General features: G+C 43.2%; 1 protein-coding gene and 1 pseudogene across 1 annotated transcript; one reads left to right on the forward strand and one right to left on the reverse strand.

Annotated features, from left to right (window-relative positions):
• Nucleotides 1-128: 128 nt before the first annotated feature.
• Gpalpp1 (GPALPP motifs containing 1) lies at nucleotides 129-22372 on the reverse strand. The gene is made up of 8 exons (XM_048421815.3): nucleotides 22173-22372; nucleotides 18193-18325; nucleotides 17059-17157; nucleotides 14157-14262; nucleotides 9186-9317; nucleotides 8584-8748; nucleotides 6490-6588; nucleotides 129-470 (listed from the first exon to the last, which is right to left on the reverse strand). Exons 1-8 carry the CDS (start codon nucleotides 22258-22260, stop codon nucleotides 252-254), a joined length of 1041 nt encoding a protein of 346 aa, XP_048277772.1. The 5' UTR covers nucleotides 22261-22372; the 3' UTR covers nucleotides 129-251.
• Nucleotides 1370-5720, forward strand: LOC146892203 (GTP-binding nuclear protein Ran pseudogene; annotated as a pseudogene).
• Nucleotides 22373-22388: the final 16 nt, after the last annotated feature.

A 22388-nucleotide genomic window follows, 5' to 3' on the forward strand; every position in this document is an offset into this window, starting at 1 on the left:
AGAAGTTCCATTTCTCCTCATTGGAACCCTCAGTTTTTCCAGTAGCAATGTCCTGTTAGGCTATTGTGAAGACAAAGCTATTTTTTCCAGTTAACCACATTTTACCCCGAATTTTTCAAAAGTCAAAATTTATAAAATCATGGACCCTTTATTACAAAAGGAAGTGTTTGTGCACATAATTACTGCAGAGAAAGGATATTCCGAGGGGGTCAGATCAGTCAGCATGAGTGCACCTCACTGAAGTACACTTACTATAAAAACATGTTGCCTTTGCCATGTGAAAACCGGGTATTTAGTTCTCTGGATTTCTTTATCAGGGCTTTTTTCTGAGCCTCATCAAACCGATTGACCTTGAGATCTTTATCACGGTCAAATGGTATCCTCTCTTGGTGCTTGCTTTTATCCTCGGCAGCCTTATTCTTTAACTTCTTATGATGGATGTCCATGAGGGATTCTGATCTCTTTGATTCCTAGGGAAGCAGGAGAACAGAAGAAAGAACCTTAGCCGTGTAGGTTATAGACAGTCTACAGTCAGGAAGCAGGCTGGGCCAGTGCGGGTGAATGAGAGACGGGGGTTCTGGATCAAGACAGCATCTACGCGAGGACACACAGCTGTGGTAAACACAACTCAGAAGGAACAGAGACGTCTACTAGCTACACGCAGAGAAAGAGCAAGAAAGGAAGGACACACAGTCATGGGCACTTAAGCCCAAGCAGGAATATAACCAAGAACAGGGGTGTGAAAGAACGGGCAAGTTTCTTTCCACCCCACAGATGAACTGGTCCCTAAAGCCGCTCAGGCAGACAGAGGTGCAGGCGCTGACAGAGCCCAAACAGAAGTGAACTATGAAATAAGGCGCACAGAAGCGGCCCAACTTAGGCCTGTGCAGATGGTGTTTGTCTCGCCCCCTGTTCTATTTGTCTCTTTTCCTTGTTCCTCTTCTCCTCTTAGCTTAGGCTGATGTTCATTGTCAAGTCTGTCTCCATACCATTTTCAGACAAGTTCTGTGCAAAAGCAATTGGTTTACTAAACAAGGGATTTGCTGTGGACCTCTGAGTAAAACTAGCCTGGGATGGAAGGACAAGGGAGGGATGGAGGGGACAATCATAGGGCAGATCAGCAGCCTCAAAGCTGGGGGTGGACACACAAGGACTCCATAGAACAGCGTCAAAGACAAGTAAGGCGGGAGCCATTTTAAGGTAATTCACACGTCTGTCATTTAGTCTTCTTTCAAAGATAAAAAAATACAAGTGTATGTGTGTGATCCTGTACAAGTTTCTGTGTGCTACATGTATGCAAGAGTCCACAGGGACCAGAAGAGGGCATTGGAGTTCCTGGAACCGGAGCTCCAGGTGGTTGTGAGACACCATGGGTGCTGGAAGCTGGACTCCGGTTCTCTATGAGAGCGGCGAGCACTCTCAGCTGCTGAGCCAGCTCTCCAGCCCTCATTTAGTCTTTCTTAAAACTCATTTATCCTATAAAGCATTCTTAAAGGTGATTCTCCTTTATGGCTATGAAGAGACAGGCTCTCAGGTAGCCCAGGCTGGCCTCCAACTTGCTTGCTGTGTAGTTGAGTCTGACCTTGAACTCGTGACTCTCCTGTCCCACTGCCTGCACGCTGACATTGCAGGAGTTCCCCTTACACCTGGCTCTTTTTTTCCCCTTAAATTATCAAATACAATTCTTTCAATTTTTTAAAGCTAGTATACAAAATAGTAGGTTTTGTTGCACTTATTTCCTGTAAGAGTGTACTGCCTTCGTTGGCATGCTCGAAATTCACAGTGAAATGTGCGGAATATTCAGCATATGAAAAGAGGGTAATGGCAGGAAGGATATATTTTGCTTACAATCCTAACTCTTAAAGGCTCAGCCTATGTCCCTATGTCAAGGAATGCACATGAAACCAGAGGTGTGCACGGAGCTCAGAGAACACAGAGCAAGGCAGTAAGAGATGCCGAGGGTGGCTGGATGTGGTGTGAGCCTGCAATCCTAGCAGAGCTGGGAGGATCCAGAGTTTGAGGTCAGCCTGGACTACACAGTGAGTTCTAGATCAGCCTGAGACCCATGCAGAAGTAAATCTGTCCTGAAAAACAAACAAACAAACAAAAAAACCTAATCAAACCAAACCACAACTGTTTGGGGGTAGAGGTTATAGCATATATATACATTTCCTAGCACCAAACCAAAATATGCTTGCATTTTTTAATAATTTATGAAATTGGGAGCAATTGACCTTGAATACGAAGGCTTTCACATTATCTGTTTTTTGTGTGTGGCGATCAGAGGATAGTTAGTGGGATCTGGTTGTCTCTGCACCATGTGAACCCCAGGAACCAGACTCGGGCCATCAGGACCGGTGACGGGCACCATTACCCACTGTACCATCTCACAGCCTTTGAAAGCTCATGCTTGGTTTCTGGTTGGCTGGTTTTTCTTTCCATGGCATTATTTTAAACAGTGTTCAATTTATCAAAAGGAGAGGGTTACACAGTAGTTTCATCTTAAGACTATATCACTAGTTTGAACAGTAACTCTCATAGGAAACAGAATTACATACAAGATTAGAAATTTCACTTCTTGGATAATACATCCAAGTAAAAGGAAACTGCGGACACCACTGCAGGCTCCCTAAACATGGCAGCACACTTCTATTAGCCAGACTTCCTAAACATGGCAGCACACTTCCATTAGCCAGACTTCCTAAACATGGCAGCACACTTTTATTAGCCAGACTTCCTAAACATGGCAGCACACTTTTATTAGCCAGACTTTCTAAACATGGCAGCACACTTCTATTAGCCAGACTTCCTAAACATGGCAGCACACTTCTATTAGCCAGACTTCCTAAACATGGCAGCACACTTCTATTAGCCAGACTTCCTAAACATGGCAGCACACTTCTATTAGCCAGACTTCCTAAACATGGCAGCACACTTTTATTAGCCAGACTTCCTAAACATGGCAGCACACTTCTATTAGCCAGACTTCCTAAACATGGCAGCACACTTCCATTAGCCAGACTCGGTGTGCATTTGTATTGTTTCCTAAAAATGAAATGGAACACACAGATACTAGGGGCACATTCACTGATGTTTTCAAATTCGAATCCCCATCAGCATCCTGGCCATCTCCATCACTCTGTGGAGCTCTGGATGTTACTCCCTGCTAACACTGCTCCTCCAATAGCCACCACTGGTTTTTCTTTCTCTCACTGATGGACACCTATGCTGTTACAATGGTAGTTATTATGAATTGCCTTCTGCTGATATTTTTGTATCTTCTTGAGGCTACTCAAATAACCTTGTACCTTGGGGGAAGCCATGTTTCCAGTGTCACACTATAGGAGTCTGACTTAATAAGAAATGTTGGTCTGGAAAAGATTTAGCTAATAAGTTTTAAGCCACTCGTTCTAAGACAACCCATTCTGGCTTCGCACCGTGCCCCACATGTTTCAACAAATTATATTCATTCTTCAGGTCCACACAGTCCAACTTGCATTTTCATTTCCTCTTTGGATTTTTATGTTTCTGAGTTATGTATGTCTTTGGTTATTCTGAATGCAGAGAACATGGTCTAAGTGCTATGGTTCTTTCAGCTATATTGAGACTTGACCCTGTGCCTGCTGGTTTAGTAACTGTCATAAGAGCCAAGTCTCGGTAGTTTCCAAAAACATTTCATGTGTGTTTCACTGATTATGGCTCTGGTCAACACATAGCCAAGAAACCAGTTCCATTAACTCAAACACCCACTACAAAGGCAATTTTTCTAAATACCTAAGACCTTTTGGGGGCCAATGGAATTAATGCTTGTTCGTTGAGCTAGACCACTCCCTAGTTTTTGAGAGTTAAGAGAGACTATGACCAAAAATAAACAAACAAATAAATAAATAATAAAAATAAAAATGAAAAATGCTAAATGAAAAGTGACCCTAGTTTATAAATGTAGATTGAATTGTGTTTTACAGTTTATTTTCCTCTGGAGAGATGGCTCAGAGGTTAAGAGCATTGGCTGCTCTTCCAGTGGTCCTGTGTTCAATTCCCAGCAACCACATGGTGGTTCACAACTGGTATGGGAGGGTCTTCTGCTATGTGTTGCTTTTATTAGTTAATGAATAAAGAAACTGCTTTGGCCTATAGCAGACCTATAGCAGAATAAAGGTGTGTGTGTGTGGGAACTAAACAGAATGCTGGGAGAAAGAAGGCGGAGTCAGAGAGAAGCCATATAGCCCTGACAGAGACAGATGCTAGGAACTTTAGCAGGTAAGCCACAGCCTCGTGGTGATACACAGATTAATAGAAATGGGTTAAATTAATATGTAAGAGTTAGCCAATAAGAAGCTAGAGCTAATGGGCCAAGCAGTGATTTAATTAACACAGTTTCTGTGTGATTATTTCGGGGCTGAGCAGCTGGGGACCAACAAGCAGCCCCCTTCCAACACACAACCATCTGTAATGAGATCTGGTGCTCTCTTCTGGCATGTAGGCATACATGCAGACAGAACACTAAGCATAATAAATAAATCTTAAAAAAGAAAACCTTTTTTCTTCTACATATCTTTCAACCAAACACTCCAAATTTGTTTATAATTTTAAAAGTCATACACTAAGGATCTCTATGAGTGAACAGGGCTCTTGTTTTCTGCTCAAGGTGCCCCTTAGTAATTAAACTTCGTGTCTATTTTCTGAGACAAGGTCTCAAGTAGCCTTGACTGGTTTGGAACTCTCTCTGTAGACCAGGCTGGCTTCATATTCACAGAGATTCACTTGCTTCTACTTCCCAAGTATTGGGATTAAAGGTGTGCACTACCACACTCAGCAGAAATTAAACATTTTCTTTCTCTCTTTTTTTAATCTTTATTTATTTATTTATTTAATTTTTTTTGAGGCAGGGTTTCTCTATGTATTCCTGGCTGCCCTAGAACTCACTCTGTATATCAGGCTAACCTCAAACTCACAGAGACCTGCTTGCCTCCCAAGCACTGAGATTGAAGGCATGAGCCACCACGCCCAGCAGAAATTAAACTCTTGATATAAGACTTAGCAGATAAGAACTACAAGTTCAAAACAACTTATCAATATATAGAAGGGTTGTATACAAATGTTCACCGACAGCGGCCTGCAGTGTCTAAAGTGAAAGGAGGGTATAGAAAGAGAGAGAAACGGACCCCCACAATGGCCACCAGGGAGAGCTGCCAGTCTGGTTCAAGCTCCTCCTGGTGGGTGACAGTGGCGCTGAGGATGTTTTTGAAGTCCACTCGATAAGCGATCTCAAGAAGAAGGATGTGGACACCTTGAGGGTGGAGCTGCACCCGTTTGTGCTCTACACCAACAGAGGACCATCAAATTCAAGGTGTAGGACACAGCCGTCCGGGAGAAGTTTGGGGCCTCTGCGACGGCTACTACTCCGGTCAGCGTGCCGTTATAATGTTTGATGGAGCATCAGAAGTTACTTACAAGAATGCACCTAACCGGCACAGTGATGCGGTGTGTGTGTGTGTGAAACATCCCCATTGTTCTGTGTGCTAACAAAGTGGATGTTAAGACAGGAAAGGGATGGCAAAAATCTCTGCCAAAAGTAATTACAACTTTGAGAAATCTTTCTCTGGCTTTCCAGAAAGTTCACTGGAGATCCTGACTGGGAGTCTGTTACAATGCTTGCTCTCACCCCACCTGAGCTGGTCATGGACCCAGCTTTGGCAGCATAATATGATTTGGCATGACGTAGGTTGATGAGGATGCTGACCTGAGAGAAGGTGAAGGTGGAGCCCTGCATCAGAACTCTAGTGTTACAACTTCCTGTGATGTCAGTGGTTAGCTAACTGACGTCACCTCAGTTAGCTAAGCACATCACAGACTTCACTGGGATGCTGAAGGGGATGACGGGACTTCGGAGCGAATGCAGCAGTTGAAACATACCTTCCTTTTTTTGGACTTGCATAGTATTTGCAAATTTAGCTGTTGGGAACACAGTTGTTTCCTTCCTGAATTTCAAAGATAAGACTCTATACAGCACATCACAATATTCAGTGCTGAGGTATCGTTTTTTATGTCATCCTCATTCTTTTTGGTTAGAATCAGAATAAGGTTGAAATCAAATACGTGAGGGAGAGAAAGAGAAACAAGAAAAATAAACAACAGAACTATGCCAGGTGGTGGATGTGCCTTAAATCTCACAGTTGAAAGGCAGAGGCAGGTGGATCACTGTATGAGGCCAGCCTGGTCTACAGAGCAAGTTCAAGGACAGCCTGGGCTACGCAGAGAAACCCTGTCTTGAAAAAACAAAAACAAAACCAAACAGAACAAAAAACCTAAAAGACAGAAAAGTATGAGACCAGCAAACTCTGGAGTGAAAGTCAGAGGCTCCTGAGTGATGGAGTTAAGTCAGAGGGCGGTGAAGTGAAGAAGTCTCAGCAGAGAACCAAGTGGGAAAGAGAAAGAGCGAGAGGAGGAGAGTGTCTACAGCTTCATGTGCTTTGTTTTCTTACTCACGTTGTATGAAGACACTTGCTCAGCCAGTCTCTTATCCCTTCCTGACAAAATATTTTCTTCATCTTTCTTACTGAATGACTTCCTTGCTTCTTGTGTTTCCTGAAGAATGAACATAATAACATCACTTAAAATAGAATTACAAAGAAATACTATTAGTTTTACTTAGATTAAATGACAAGAAACTGAAGTAAAGCCAGCCTGGTTGAATTCCTCCCAGTCAGAAAGAGCTGCATAGTTGAGAAGGATCAGTTAGCACAGGCGCCTGTGGCTTCCCTGAGACAGGACAAAGGGATGGAAAGCAAACCCTCCCAGCCACCCAACTGGATGAGTTTCGACTAACAACCACAAAATGTAGGAAAATTACACACGAGAAATCTTCCACTGTCTGTTTCCAAAAACAGTAAAAGGAAAAACTAAAAAGTGTGTACATATTGACCAATAAAGGGAGAAAGAAGGGAAAAGAAAGGACACTGCCTTTTCAATATACTCAATGGTGGTGTGAGTGTCTATGCAGAAAAACCAGGAAACCTGCCAGAACTGGAACTAGCAGAAGCAAGAACAGCAAAGGGGTGTGACATGAAGTCAAAGAGAGGTGTACCACAACAGAAACAAAATAAAACAAACATTCAAATATTCCATCACACACACACACACGGATGCACATACACATGTATACACATACACAGGCACGCACACATGTAGACATGTACTCCTTAGACTGCCCTGCAGTGAAGGGTTACAGTTATCTCTAGAGAACATACCAGAAGGAGGAAACTACACAAACATAACTAGACACCATCATTCTGAAGGCATATTTCAAAATTGCTTTTGCTTATGAAAACCTCATATAATTCCCAGCATCCTCACGGAGGCTCACACATGTCTGTAAGTCTAGTTCCAGGGGATCCAATGCCCTCTTCTGGCCTCTGTGGGCATCAGGCATGCATGTGGTACACAGGTATACAATTAGGAAAAATATTCATACATATTAAAAAAAACGATAACACAAAAACATTTTAAAAACATCAGTGGAGAGAAGTGGGCAGCTCATGGCTGTAATCCCAGGACTGGGCAACTAAGGCAAGAAGACTGCTGAGCTCGAGGCTGGCCGCAGCTAGAGCAAAACCTTGTCTCAGCAAAACAAAACAGCACTGCAAACCCTCGGCTCTACATTACTTAGGTTTGACAGCATGTGCTGTCTTCTTCCTTCTCCTGTGCATACTGGATTGTTTTAATCCCAGCACTCAGGAGGCAAAGGCAGGTGAATCTCAGAGTTCAAGGCCAGCCTGGTCTACAGAGTGAGTTCCAGGATAGCTAGGGCTACACAGAGAAACCCTGTCTCAAAAAACAAAACGAACAAACAATCTTTTACATTTTAATTTTGTGGGAGAGTGGGGGAACACATGTTGTGGTGTGCACATCGAAGTCAGAGGACAACTTGGGGTATAATTGACAGCTCCTAAAACACTTGCAAAGATAAAGTGAGAGCAGCCAGCGACAGTCAAGGTCAATGGCTTAAGTCAGATAGGGCTGGGGTGTGGATGGGGAAGGTGGGGGGAGTGGGGGAGTTGACTATCCCTAGTAGCACATAAACAGCACAGCTCTGTGGCTGGACCAGGGAACATGCATAAAACATGTGAGCTATCCATTACCTTCATGATAGCCCAGAGAACTAACCAACCTCACAGCAATTACTCAGGCCCTGCCCAGTCTTTGCCACAGACCTTTAAAACCTGAGAGCAGTTCTTGGAAACTCCTACCACTCTCAAGTGTTCCAATTTTCTTTAATTTCTTACCTTTCCTCAATTTCTCACATCTCTGTAATCCTCCTGAATAAAGCCTGCTTCCATCTCGTATAAAGCCACCAGTACGGGTGTTTTCAATCCTCACTAGTGTCGGACGACGGACTCAGAGTCACCCAAGTCCTTGGGTTATGTACAACTGTCCTGTTGCCCTCAAAACCCTACATCATCAGTACCCTCCAATAATTTCATCTTCTATCTTGGCAAGTTCAAGTCAAACTCGACAGTATACCTAAAGAAAATACAAAAAGAAAAAGAAAAAAAAACCAAAAATACAAAAAAACCCTGTTACCTTAGCTTTCCTTTCCCGGTCAGCTGGGGTGTCTGTCCAGACCGATCGGTCTCCGGATCTGTCATCAGGTCTTCTCTTAAAGGTTCTTGGCCCCAGACCAAAGTCTTTCATTTCTGGAGGAAGTTCAGTCATCCACGATTCTCTTGTGACTGGTTTCGAGGAGTCCTGTATGAGAAATCAGCTGAAAACAAAGCAGCAGCTGCGCGTGGTAGCGCACGCCTTTAGTTCTAGCTCTGGGAAGACAGAGGCAGGCAGATGTCTGTGTGTTCCAGGCTAGTGTTGGCTACATAGTGAGTTCTAGGCTAACCAGGGCTACAAAGTGAAACACTGTCTCAAAACGAGACAAAACTACACACACACACACACACACCTATATATAAATGCACACATTCTATGCGTTGTCTCAGGGGTTAAGAGCACTTGTCGCTTTTGCAGAGGACGCAGGTTCAGTTCCCAGCACCCATGTGGTTGCTTACCACCATCTGTAACTCCAGGTCCAGGGGATCTGTCTCCTTCTAACCTCCTCACTCATCAGGCAGGCATGCACTAGGTGCATGTGGACACATCAAGTAAACCAGTAAAGAAAAGCTTTGAGAACTTACATCATCTCCTTTGGTCAATTTTTCCTTCATCCTCTGGGCCCTTTTTTCAAACTCTGTTGTCACGCTATAGTTAACTGGTCCTTTTGCAGGCATTGGTCCAACAATATCCTCGTCCTCACTGCTCTCTGCTTCCTTTGAAGACAAGACAGTATCTTCGTGAGAAGAGACCAAGAGGTTACAGGCAATGACCTTAAACTACTTGGAATTTAGCTGAAATGGATTATGCATAAGCAGTAAAACAAAAAAATCTATTGCTAGCCCATCACTGAAGAGTGAGCTTTCTCTTGCCTTCCTTGAAGATGACAGCTGCATAGCATGTGGACTGTCCCATTTCCCTTCCTATGTCACCGTAGACCTCACTATATTTTCCTATCCATATGCCCCCACTATTATGTTGCTGGTAGGAATCCAGGCTTTGCACATGTTAGGCAAGGACTCTACCCCTGAGTCTCATCTCCAGGATTTCAATTCTCTTCTTGGTGGACAAAAATCTGGCCTTAGAATTCTTTTTAATGCAGTGTTCCTGGTATTTATGACCAATAGGTCAGAAATGACACATTTCAAACCTACTTTCTTCTCTGTACATAAAAAGCTCTTTGGAATACGGCAAGTGAATCAGGGTATCACTACCATCTTTTATGAAACAAGTATTGTATCCACAGCTCCCAAAACACTGACCCAGATGCAGCAATTCAGTCCCAGCATAGTTAGTCCACTTACTGCAGAGACAAAACAGTGCTGGTAAGTGGCCACCTCTTATTCCCTTTTGCTTTAGATTTAAAGTTCTTCGACTGAGCGACCCAACTCCTCTACCTTGTCTTCAGCACCCGAGACTTCCTTTCCCATGTCTTGTACTCTGTTGATGAGGCCTGTGAGGCTTTTGTTTGACACAGTAAATTTTTCATTTCTGGTTTTATTTCTGTTTGGGTTTTCTTTGTAGTGATTCCATTTCTTTGTTAAATTCTACTTTCACGACTTGAATTTTTTTCAATATTTCATTCAGCTGTTTGTACTTTCAGACTTCATTGAGGCATTTATTCATACCCTCTTTACAGTCCTCGCCTCAACCACATCCACAGTTGCTGTCTAAGGGCCTTGCCTCGAGCTTTAGCTATACTGCGTTTTTCAGGGCTACTGCAATGGGTTACTGGCTTCTGGTGAGGTAATATATTGACTGTTCACAGTTGTGCTCCTGTACAAAATCTAGGCATCTAAGCTGTGATGTATGAGGTATTTCTTGGTGTCCATATCAGGCATGTCTTTGCTGGGTCGGTTTTCTGTTCTCTGGCTGCTGTTGCCCTTTCTGAATCCTAGGCAAGTGTGGTGGCTGCGGGGTCCCTGGTAGACAGAGCTTCTGCAGGTTGCTGGGTGACAGAAGGGGATGTTGATGGGTTAGGAGGGAAGACTGATAAGGGCTGTGGTAAAGAGTGGGGGGTGGGGGCTGGGGTCCACACCGAGGCAGAGTCCCCAGGAAATGCGGGTGGTGGCCAGAGAGGCTCCTGCAGGCAGGCTGCTACAGGACCAAGAGCAAGTCTAGAAAGATGCTTGTGGAGGACAGGAAGGACAGTGAAAATCACCCCATCCCAGCCCAGGGTGACCACTGGGGGCTCCAATGGAAGGTGCTTCAGCTGACAAAAGGATGAAGATGGGCTGGACCTGCATCTTGTTCTGAGTTGTACTGATGGTCCCAGGTATAACTATGGATAGAGGCTGTAGTACCCCAAGGCTTATAGTTTGTGCTTGTCCTCAGCAGATTTATTACAGTGATTAACAGCACGCTTGTCCTTTGCTTCTGACAGCTTCTACACTTTATTTTATTTTTTAGTTCACTGGGTAAGGAGTTCATTTACATCCCTTTCATTTCCCCTTTAACCACTCAACAGTAGCTTCTATCTGGGGCTGTTCTTTTTAAACTCACACAAGTGCAATTAAATAATTTTATCCCTGCTCTTGTGGATTATCCTGGTACATACACACACTCTAAATGTGGTGGGCTCTGGCATTGAACACCACAGTTGACTCCTATAATAAAACTGTGAAATGATATTCTTTTTCCTTTCTTCTTGAGGAAATAGATATGTGAATACATCTATTAAGAAGATAGGGAGCTTACTTCAAGTTTTATAACTAGTACCTAAGAATACCCCTTACAGGGCCGGTGTTTTCTGTACTCTCACGAGAGCCTTTCCATTCTCTTCTTGAAATCATCCACTGCCGGCTGAACCTTAAATGTTACAGCTTAGCTCTACAACAGTAACCTGTGCTGCCATAACATCTCCATAGACAAAAAATAACGACTAGTGTGTCCGTGTCCGTGTGTGTGTGTGCGCACATGTGTGCCAGTGAGCATGTACAGGTCAGAGGACAACATCATGGAGCCATTTCTCCCCTTCCATCTTTACAAGTGTTTCAGGGATGGAACTCAGGTTGCCAGGTTTGTGCAGCAAGCGTCTTCACACACTGAGCCTGCTCACCAGCCTGCAAACATTATCTTAAGTGTAACTGTAATTTTCTATAGACACAGACCTTTGTGGTACAAGGTAAGCAAATACAAAATATATGACAGACCTTTAAAAATAGATGTATTTTTATTTATGTGTATGTGTGTTTCATTGTATGTATATTCCACATACATTGCGTGTATATTCCACATACATTGTATGTATATTCCACATACATGTGGATGCACACAGAAGACAAAAGATTGTACTGAATTCCCTAGAGGTGGAGTTACACCCAGTGTAGGTGCTGGGAACTGAACTTGGGTCCTCTGGAACAGCAGCAAATATTCTTAACTGCTGAGCTCCTACCCCTCCAGCCCCTACAATAACTTTTAAAGTTTTAAGAATTATTAGTGTCTGTGGCCAGGAATGGTGGCATGTGTATTTAAGCACTTGAGAAGCAGAGGCAGGTGGATCTCTGTGAGTTTGAGGGCAGCTTAGTCTACATAGTGAGTTCCAAGATAGCCAGGACTATGAAGGGACCATGCCTTAAACAAATTAACTAACCAACTAACTAACAAAAATCCAATTTAAAAAAACCTCAACAAAAAAACAAAACAAAACAAAAATCCAATGACCAAATAAAAACACTAGTGTCTGATGGCAGGACACGCTAGTGTTATTTTAACATCTATCTAATAAGATAGTTTTCATGAAGGTAAAATTTCAACACATCTTGCTAGGTATTTTTAGAAACAAAGATCACCTATGATGTTGAGAGACATGAACTGGATGGAGGATCAGAGAAGCAATAAGATATAACATACTTAACTGAAAATCAGAATCATAAGCCCAAATCTAGCCTGGGACAGCACAAAACTGTGACACCCTGGGGGACTTATTTATAGTGTCTTCACGGGTTTATTATCTCAAGACAGGAGAACAGGGCAGAGAGTAGGGCCGGCAGGGCCCTGGGCAAAGGTGGCAGAATTAGTGTATGACAGAAATCAGTTGGCAGAGAGGAGACTAAACGCCTCCCCATCCGATGGAATCTGGAGAGTGACACACAAGCAGAGCGCCCCCAAGTGTCTGTGGGTGGGCCTGACTCTTGCTCTGGACAGCACACAGAGCATGCCTGTCTGCACAGGTAAGCCAGAGTCTGCACTGCGAGACGCAGAACCCACCTCTGTCCAGCAGACCCACGAGAGCCGCTGACTGTACTCTTGGTTGGTAGTAATCTTTACTTAACAAACCTGTCTCTGATGCAAACCGTATCACTGCTCAGTCCCCTGTCTGGGGACACAAGAACCCGGAACTCCTCTGGGTATGCCCACTGAGCTCCAGGATCTGTGACAGCAACCTTACTTAAAATCTCAACAGAAATGATTCACCTGCTAGGGCACTGCCACAGCCTTGCCCTGTGATCTCAGGCATGTTATTTAAGCTTCCTAAGCCCTGGCAGTTTCTTCTTTTTTTTCCAGGGTGGTGGTGGTCATGGTAACAGTTCCTACCAATAATTACTCTGCATCATTTGCCTTCTTTGGAATCATGAAATTGGGCCTTTTCTAAGTCCTAGGTGGAAAACTTGGATAATTCAAAGCCATTCACTTTGATCTCATAGTATTAACCTGGCAGGCTTACACATAGACACCTATTACAACTGTGGCCAAACAAACGTGAATAGAAAGCCTGTGGGAACCTTCTAGAGAGGTTTTCCTTCCTCTGTTGGAGGTGAAAGCATCCATCCCTTCCAGGTCTGGACACTGGGAACTGCATGTAAATCTGAAGACTTTGCCAGGTATAAGAGGTATGAAGAAAGCACTCAAGCTTGGTGGTGGTGGTGCATACCTTTAATTCCAGCACTGGGGAGGCAGAGGCAGAGGCTGAGGCAGGAGGATCTCTGTGAATTCAAAGCTGATGAGGGATTAGCATGCCAAAGAAGACAGAGCAGAAAGACAGAGAAATGGAGACTGTGTTGCTAACTTCACAAACCTCACAATTCCCTCATTGTTAGAATACAGTGTCGACTGCTCTGCCGGCTAGCTCTGATTGCCTCGTCTGCTTGACATGACACCTAGGAAGAGCCTCAGGGAGAAACTGGCAAAACCAAGTTGGCCTGTGGTGCTATCTAGACTACGTTACCTGAGATGGGCGGAGCCACAGACTGTGGGCGGCACCATTCCCTAGGCTGAGGATCTTCCTTGGGCAGCAATTTCCTCTAAAGTTAAAACCTTTCATCTTGGAGGGAAGCTTCTTAAGACAGGAAGTGAAAAGTAACAAAAATACCACCCTTGAAAGATAGAAGCACAAACTATAATCCTTGACAATCTTGTTTTGCTAAATTGGCAGGTGTGAGAACAGCTGTTAACTCATCTCCAGTGTTCTATTCTCACATGCACTTGGCCGTGGGTGTTCTGCTCTTACAGCAAGCTGACTAATCTGTTCAGAGACTCATATTTCATGTGAGCCACATGATTACAGACACCATTAAAATTCTGAGTTTTATTCTTTAAGCGAAAACTTTCCAAACCTCTGAGTTGAAGGATGGTGACACTTGTGCTGGATCTTCTCTGCCTTTGTCACTTTTCTGTGAAGACTTAATGAAACCAGGAGGCAAGGCAGGACCTATGATAGGCCTGAAAATAAAATACACCATTATCATTCTCTCTTGACTCTAAAAAGCTATTTTCAGATAAAAGTTCATGCTCATAAGAAAGTCAGCTAATAACAAATGTTGAAATATGAACTTTTGTGACATTATCTTTACTAGTGTTGACAGTCTTCTACTTCATTTTTAGAAAGAATATTTTTCATTTACTTATGGGCACGTGTGTGCCACAGTATGCACATGGAGGGGAGTGCAACCAGGGATCGAACTCAGTTCTCAGGCCTTACTGCTGCGCCATCAACTAGATACTAAAGCAAGAGTTGTCAATCCTTTGATCCAACTGTACATACGAGGGTATTTTCCATTGTGTACTTTGACTTCAGCTGTTTTGATATTTGCTATCCGCTGAAAAATTCCACTGGGCCTTATAGTTAGAGTCAGAACTTCTTAAGCAGAAAGTGTGCTGTTCTAAGGACATCTACAACAGGCACACACGACAGCGGCCAGCAGTCAGTGGCAAGGCATCACACGAGTTTTTTTTTCCTCAGTATAATTCTTATCAGAGCTACACAGACATTAATTTATGAAGATAAAATCTGTGGTATAATCTTAGAAGACAGTAAATACACTGGACCAGTGAGAAGGATCAGTGGGTAAAGGCTCTTGCTGTGAAGTCGGAGGACCTGAGTTCAATTTCTGGACACACAGAGCAGAAGGAGAGAACTAACTCCCACAAATTGTCCTGCTGTGAGATGTTCTTTCTGTATGCTGTGAGTATGTGTTCCTCTCATTGGTTAATAATAAAAGCTGTTTGACCAATAGCCAGGCAGGACAAGGTTAGGTGAACAATCACACTTAGGACTTGGATGATGAAGGGCTGGGTTAAGGAGATGTCAACCAGCTGCTGAACGAGTAGGATGTGTTGAAAATGAGGTAAAAAGCCTTGAGTCATGTGGCAAAACATAGATAAAAATATTGCTTAAATGTAAGAGTTAGCTAGTAATAAGCCTGAGCTATTGGCTGAGCATTAATAATTAATACAAGTTTCTAAGTGATTATTTGGAAGTGGTTATGGGACAGGGCGGGACAGAGAGACCTCTGTTTACATTGTTCTGTGACCTCTACATGTGTAGTGGTGTCATGTGTGTCCTGCCCCATTAATAAATAAAATCTAATACAAATTTTTAAATATAGTAAATATAATACAGCCATGCATTCTAAAGTTATAGCAGAGGCTTTTTACTCCAATATAAGCTACTATTTATTTCACACAAGGGTTTTATTGTGCAAAATGTTATTTTCTTTTTTAAAAAGCTGGAAATAGATTTTTTCCATATATTTTGATTATAGTTTCCCTTTCCCCAATTCCTCTCAGATTCTTCCTACTTCCCTCCCCACCCAAATCTACATCTTTTCTTTCTTTCATTAGAAAACAAACAGGCATTTAAAAATAAGATAAAACAAACAAACCAAAATAGAATAAAACAAACAAGCAGAAAAAAGAGCCAAAGAGAAAGCACAAGAAACAACCCCAGAGACAGAGATAAATACAGAAATCTCAGAAAAACACAAGATCAGAAATCACTGTATATGAGCAAAAGAGCTGTAAGGTAAACAATGTTTAGGCAAAGCACCAAAAGGTAATTTTCAAAAAAGAAACTACCATAGACTAAATACAAGTTGAGTACAGCTTATCAATAATGCTTGGACCACGAGCATTTCAAATTTCAGATTCTGAACTATTTACATATGCAAAATGAGAAACCTTGGGGAAAGAATCTCAAGACTAAATGTGAAAATTCATCTGTGTTTCATATACACCTTCAGCAAACAGCCTAAGGCAACTGCATATTATGTGCTAGGTAACGATTATATGCATAACACAAGGTTATGGATACTGATAAGCAGACTTGGGGTGCCATGCTGGCTGAACTCAAGTCTGGACTGTAGACTTTCGGGTGAGAAGATCCATCTATAATGAGCTCTTCTGGAAGGAATGCGATATCCCAGGAGCCAGTGACTTATGTACACAAGGCTGGCAGAAGGTCCTAACCTCTAGGTTTTGCGAGCCAGGTTTGTGTACCTGTATCTTTGCAGTACTCTTTAAAGACGTAAGAAGTACTATTTGTTTGGAGAATATATAAAGTGGCAGCAGACTGTGCAGTCCTGTTCAAAGAATAGAGCTACATGGAAATTAGGAACTGGCACATGAGCTCTTCAACTCTGGATATAAAAAGAAACAGCCATCTCTTCTACGTGCTCAGACATACTGGCAGCTGGCATGCATGTCGTATGCAGTATATTAATAAACTGTCATGTGCTGTTTAAGCTCCCTGAGAAGCGGTTCTGGAGTTGGGCCCCATTTCAGGCCCAAGCAAGTTCATCTCATAGTGTGCCAACTGTCATGACTTTGAGTCCAGAAGGAGCGTAAATCAGTTGAGTAGAAACGGAACACAGCTTCAGGGTGAATCGTGCCTTCCCACAGCAGAAGACCCTGCTGCTGTTTACCCTGATACAAAGTGCATGTCGTGGGAACGGCTAGCTGGGGGTCTTTCCCAGGAGGGGACATTCTGCCTGCTTCTCTTTGTCCATCGGGGCCCCAGCCGACTGCTCTCCCCAGAGTTCTCCAGTCAGTCCAGCTGGATGCTGTGTCTGCTCACATTCCACTCTGTCTGCTGACTTAATCTTCTTTTCTCACTTGCTCCATACCTAAGAAACTTACTCATTTAAAACTAAAATAATGGCTATCATGGGTCAGTCTCTACATAAAACTATATAGCATGATAAACTTCAAAAAATTGGCTGAAGCATTATACATTATCACCTTGGAGGAGAGTCGTCCTGCCTCTTAAACCCAGGAGGAAGGGCTGGTCCAAAAAATCCATCGTCGTCGTCATCTCTATCTTGATTTCGCCTCTGTTTTCTGAAAGAAAACATTAACTTTACACAGATAAACACTGAAAGACAATAAACTAACCCTGCCAAAGTAAATATATATATAGATTTTGCAAATATATATATACTTTATTCTTTTTACAACATATATGTGTGTATGTATGTATACACACACACACACACACACATATATATAATAGTTCTTAATCTTTTCCTGGAATTTATCTTCAGTTATTTATTTTTCAGGACTAGATCAGTGTTCTGGATCTTGTGGAGAATTCAAGATTCCACTAAGTGAAAAAAATCTCAAGGTCTTTTCAATCCTTTCTCAGGGAGCTGCATGAGTTGGCTTCTGGTCTCTCACTCAGAAGCACAGTAAGTTGCCTTTTTCTGTCTCCTAATCTTACAGGGGCATCAGAAATCTTATTAACCTGTAAAAAACAAAGTTTCAATTTATCTACCTGACCCATTGTTAGTAAGGCTAGATTAGAAGGAAATCATGTATATAAACAGAACATCAACTGCATATCAATTTTAAAAAGAAATTCTATGGGCTTACTTGTAATATTTATTTCAATAATATGTTAAGGAAAAACATCTTATATATATTAAACCTTATTGGACTGGAGACATAGCTCAGTGGCAGAGAGCTTGCCTAGCCTGCTCAGGACTATAGGTTTGATCCCCTAGCACCATACACACAAACCTTATTAACTCATTCATACATCCATTCATTTTAGGTATCTCCATATCTATACACTACTAGAATAAGTTGGTTTTTATTTTTTATTTTTTTGGAGACAGGGTCTCACTATGTAGCACTGGCTGGCCTTCAACTCACGTAGATCCCCTGGCTCAGGCTCTGGAGTGCTGGGATTAAAGGCGGGTAGCACCATGCCCAATTAAAATAAGTCCCTTTAGAGAAGACACGGCTTGTGTGGCATGCCACATGGGAAGACGTTTTCCCTGTGCTGCACAAATGCGAGCACAGAGCTCTCCTAGGAGCTATTGGTTCCAGCCAACCCAGGAGAGGTGTGAGGCCTGCTTTACCTGAGAGACTTACCTGGCAGTTGGACCACTGTCATCTTCTTCAGACTCTTGATTTCCCTCTTCAGACAAAGAACTGCTGTCCTCGTCGCTGTCTGAGGAGTCTGAGCTGCTGCTTCTGTAGTTAGGGGGCAGCGCTGGCCCTGCAACTGCACAAGCGTGGTTGGATGTGTTACAAGTTGCTCGCCGAGTCCTCCTGGCTGAAAAGCTCTCTTCATGGCCATAGCTGCCTGGCATTTACTATGGACTTTAATCTTCTAACTATCCACCTACCAGCCCATCTGCCCACCAGTGCCAGATAAATACTCCTGAAGAAACAAACACAAAAGGATCAGTTCAGAAAAAGTGCTGCTATTGAAACAGCAAAAACATGTGTCTGTGTAGAAGGGACAACTGGGAAGACAGTGGCCAGGGAAGGCCACTTTGACAAGGCATTTTGGGTAGACTTAAGTGACGAGACAATGGCCATATAGCAATCCAAAACATTCTAGACAAGCGGTTCTCAACCAGTAGGTTGCAACCCCTTTGGGGGTCGCATAATCAGATCTCTTGCATATCAGATATTTACATCATGATTCACAAGAGTAGCAAAATTACAGTAAAGAAGTAGTAATGAAAGTAATTTTATGATTGGGAGTCACTGCAACATGAGGGGCTGTATTAAGAGGCTGAAGCATTAGAAAGGTTGAGGACCACTGCTCCAGACAGGGGAAGAGTCAGCAGAAGAGAACAAGCCGTGCATCCACCATGGAGAGAACAGCTGATGCTCCAGGGTGAAGAGGCCAGGTTGTCTAACACAAAGAGGGCGAGACTGCACTTTGGAGTTGGCATCTTTGGCTTTGAACCTGTACTTTGCCACTTACTAACTATATGAATTGTGAGTTAGTTAACCTGTGTTACTTTGTTGCTCTGTAAACCGAGGCTGACAAAGTTTAAACCTAGAGACCTGAAATGCTCACTAGAAGGAAAATACTAAAGAAGGCTATCCAGATGAACCCTGAGGACATGGTAAGCGCAACAGATAGTTACAGAAATCCCCGCTGCTCGGCTCCACTCACACCAGGTACTAAGAGCTCACATTCATAACAAAGAATGGCAATTACTAGGAGTTGTGGGCAGGAAGGGATGGGGATATTTGTTCAGCAGATTTCAGGTTGTGAGATGAAGAGTTTTAGAGATGAATGGGGGTGGCGGCTACATACACAATATGACTATAACTACTGCCACTGAAAAGTATGCTTTAAAATGCCTAACGTAGTAGAGTCAATTAATATTTTATGAGGACATGACAGAAAAAATTAGTGTCTCAGTTAGGGTTTCCATTGCTGCAATGAAACACCATGACAAGCCGACAAAAAAATATTTCCAGCCGGTACAGCAACACTCACACACTCAAGTTTATTGAAGCTTCACTCACAATATGGAGGAGATGGAGTTAGCCTAAACGGCCATCAATAAATGAATAACGGAAATACGGTATAAAATACACATTGGGATTTATTCAGCTGTAAAGAAAAATAATATTATGAAATTTGCAGGAAATGGATATAACTGGAGAATATTCTATCATGCGGCAACCCAGTTTCATAGAGGCAAACATAGCAAATACAGTGTGTTCTTTCGGAGAGGGTGTGTATGAATATAGTCTATGTAACTAGAAAGGAGATGACAAGAGTTAAAAGAGGTGTTGAGGAATAGAAACATGAAAGGGAAAGGTGTAGGGTAAAAGGGCCAGCCAAAGAAATCCACCTTGACCCTGAAAACAGAGCCAGTGAAAGAAACACACCCTGCCTCTGGCTAACTGAGCATGAAACCAACCAATCGCCTGAGCACAAAATCTAGCCAATCTGAGCCTGTCCAAGTTCAGGGGATTGAAATCTGACCAATTCCCAACCTGAAAATCTTCTCCCTGCCTGGAAAAACCCTACCCCTAAGAAGCCCTATGTAAGCCCTGTACCTGTTCAGTTAGCAGTTACCCTTCTCCACCCTGGCAGAGGCGGCCACTCTTCTGGATTCCTTCCTCCCAAATAAATCCCTTGAAAGAGTTTTGGGTGAAGGCCTTCTTTTGTAGGAGTGAAGCAGAATCTCTGCTGGGAAACTCTTTTTGCAGAGTGGAGCAGAGAAGTAACGGACATCTCTGCTGGGAAACTCCCTTAGGGAAGCAGAGCAGACCACTGTACCGGTAAAGAAGTTTTTTGTTGGAAAGGAGCAGGATTGCCACATCCTTCAGGGAGACCATCCCCCACTGGATCATAGTTTCAGGTATAGCCTGACTTCCTGACAAGACAGGATACCTTTGCCCTCACAGGTGTAGGTATCCAGGATACCTTCTCACCGCTGTAGGTATTTCTTGGTTTCTGATACCCAGGGTACCTTTCCCTCCAGAGCTGTACTTGGAAAGGAAGTTATGGGTGATGGGTAAAGGCTATAACATGTGTGAGGGGGATGGGGAGAAGAATCAACAAAAACAAATTTTATTTAAAAATGCCATAATGAGGTCGGGCAGCAGTTAAGAGTGCACACTGAAGTTTAGTTTCCAGAACCCATATCAGGAGGCTCACAACTGCCTCTAACTCCAGTTTCAAGGGATCCCACAACCTCTAGCCTCCTCGGGCACCTGCGTGGATCTCGGGAGTTTGAGGTAAGCTTTGTTTACAGAGCAAGTTCCAGGACAGAAAAATAATTAGGAAGAATCAAATCACATACTTGCTGAGGACTTTGGGAAATTAGTAGGACTCTGAAGCTGAGCTATAACACAAGATTTATATATAATACGTACACACAGTGCATGGTGTCACTCTTTGTAAGAGTCAAAAAACCAGACTCTACTCAAATGTCTGCCACCATTAAAATATGCAAATAGATTGCAGGGAATTTACCCAATATAATTCACTCACACGTCTTTAAACTTAATTGAGTGGGAACTTCTTGATAAAACAAAGAAAAGGAAAAAAAAGTTGAGGCAGGGTTTCTCTGTGTAGTCCTAGCTGTCCTGGAACTCACTCTGTAGACCACGCTGGCCTCAAACTCAGAGATCCGCCTGTCTCTGCCTCCCCAAGTGCTGGGATTAAAGGCATGTGCCACCACTGCCGGCAATAAAACGAATTTTAAAAAACAGCTACACTAGAACCAACATCTGGAAGGAAGACTGGTGGAAACAGTCTCTAGGTAGCCAGAAAAGGAAACTAGGATGTAGGGAATAGTTGCAATATTCCTTCAGCTTTGTTCTTTCACTCCTAGTCTGCAAATTGGAACAAACATTAACAACAGAAAAGCATGAAAGAGTGAAAGGTGTTGATGTGCCATACAGACAGTGCCTATTGCATGGTAAGGTTACAAGACATATTGAAATGGTGGATACTGACATGCCAACAAGTTGTTCGAACCGAGTGTGCTAATATTAGTGTAATGGGGCAGAGAAAAACCCCGAAGAGGACGTGACAATGCTCAGAAAGGTAACATTTAACCTGGGATTTGAAGGATGTGTTGGAGTTGTACAACCAGAGCAACCAAAAGAAGCTTATCATTGAGGAAGCATAAACTCGAGCCCTGTGTGCATTGGGCTGCGTGGGTAAGATGGAATGATAGAAAGAGAGACCAGGAAGTCAGGTCGGGGACGAGAGGGCCACAGGATCTTTGGCAAGGGCCTTCTAACTCCAAAGGGATAGAGATACTAGGTTCTATTTTGGGCTTTATCACTGACTAGCTCTGTGTCCTAGGCACCGATTCTCCGGTCGCTGTCACCATTTGTAACACATGTACTATGATCTTCTCTTACGCAGTTGATGGAAGGGTTAAACAGACGACCGGACGAAGACTGATCAGTTAGCACAAACCTGTTCACTGCACAATCTGGCTCATATTAATCGCAAATTGAGACTGTATCGTCCTTTTAATAATGATCAGGCCCCAAACAATGGTCCTCAGGGCTGACCACGCCCACTCCGCCGTGCTCGACAACCCTTCTCACTAGTGCAGGAGTCCGCTGCTGCTTACCCGGGCTCTGGTCCCTCTCCTCGTCCTCAGCTGTCGCGTGCACCTTGAAGCCTGGCGGCAGTGCCGGCCCGATGAGGTCCCTAGCCATTCGCTGCGACGCACAGTCGCTCACCGTCCAAGTCAACCTGTACACGCAGGTTAAACCCAGTCCCGACGGCCGACCAAGCTTTGCAGCCGAGGCAGGAAGTTTTTCCGGCTTCTTATGATGACGTCACA

This window comes from Myodes glareolus, chromosome 12 (assembly GCF_982192425.1).
Source record: "Myodes glareolus chromosome 12, mMyoGla1.1, whole genome shotgun sequence".
NCBI lineage: Eukaryota > Metazoa > Chordata > Mammalia > Rodentia > Cricetidae > Myodes > Myodes glareolus.

Coding starts and splice junctions, on each gene's coding strand:
- Gpalpp1 (XM_048421815.3), bottom strand. CDS start 22,260: ATGGCTAGGGACCTCATCGGGCCGGCACTGCCGCCAGGCTTCAAGGTG. Junction 17,158..18,192: donor GACAGTGGTCCAACTGCCAG/GTAAGTCTCTCA, acceptor GTTTTCTTTCAG/AAAACAGAGGCGAAATCAAG. Junction 6,589..8,583: donor ACCGGGAAAGGAAAGCTAAG/GTAACAGGGTTT, acceptor TTCATTCTTCAG/GAAACACAAGAAGCAAGGAA.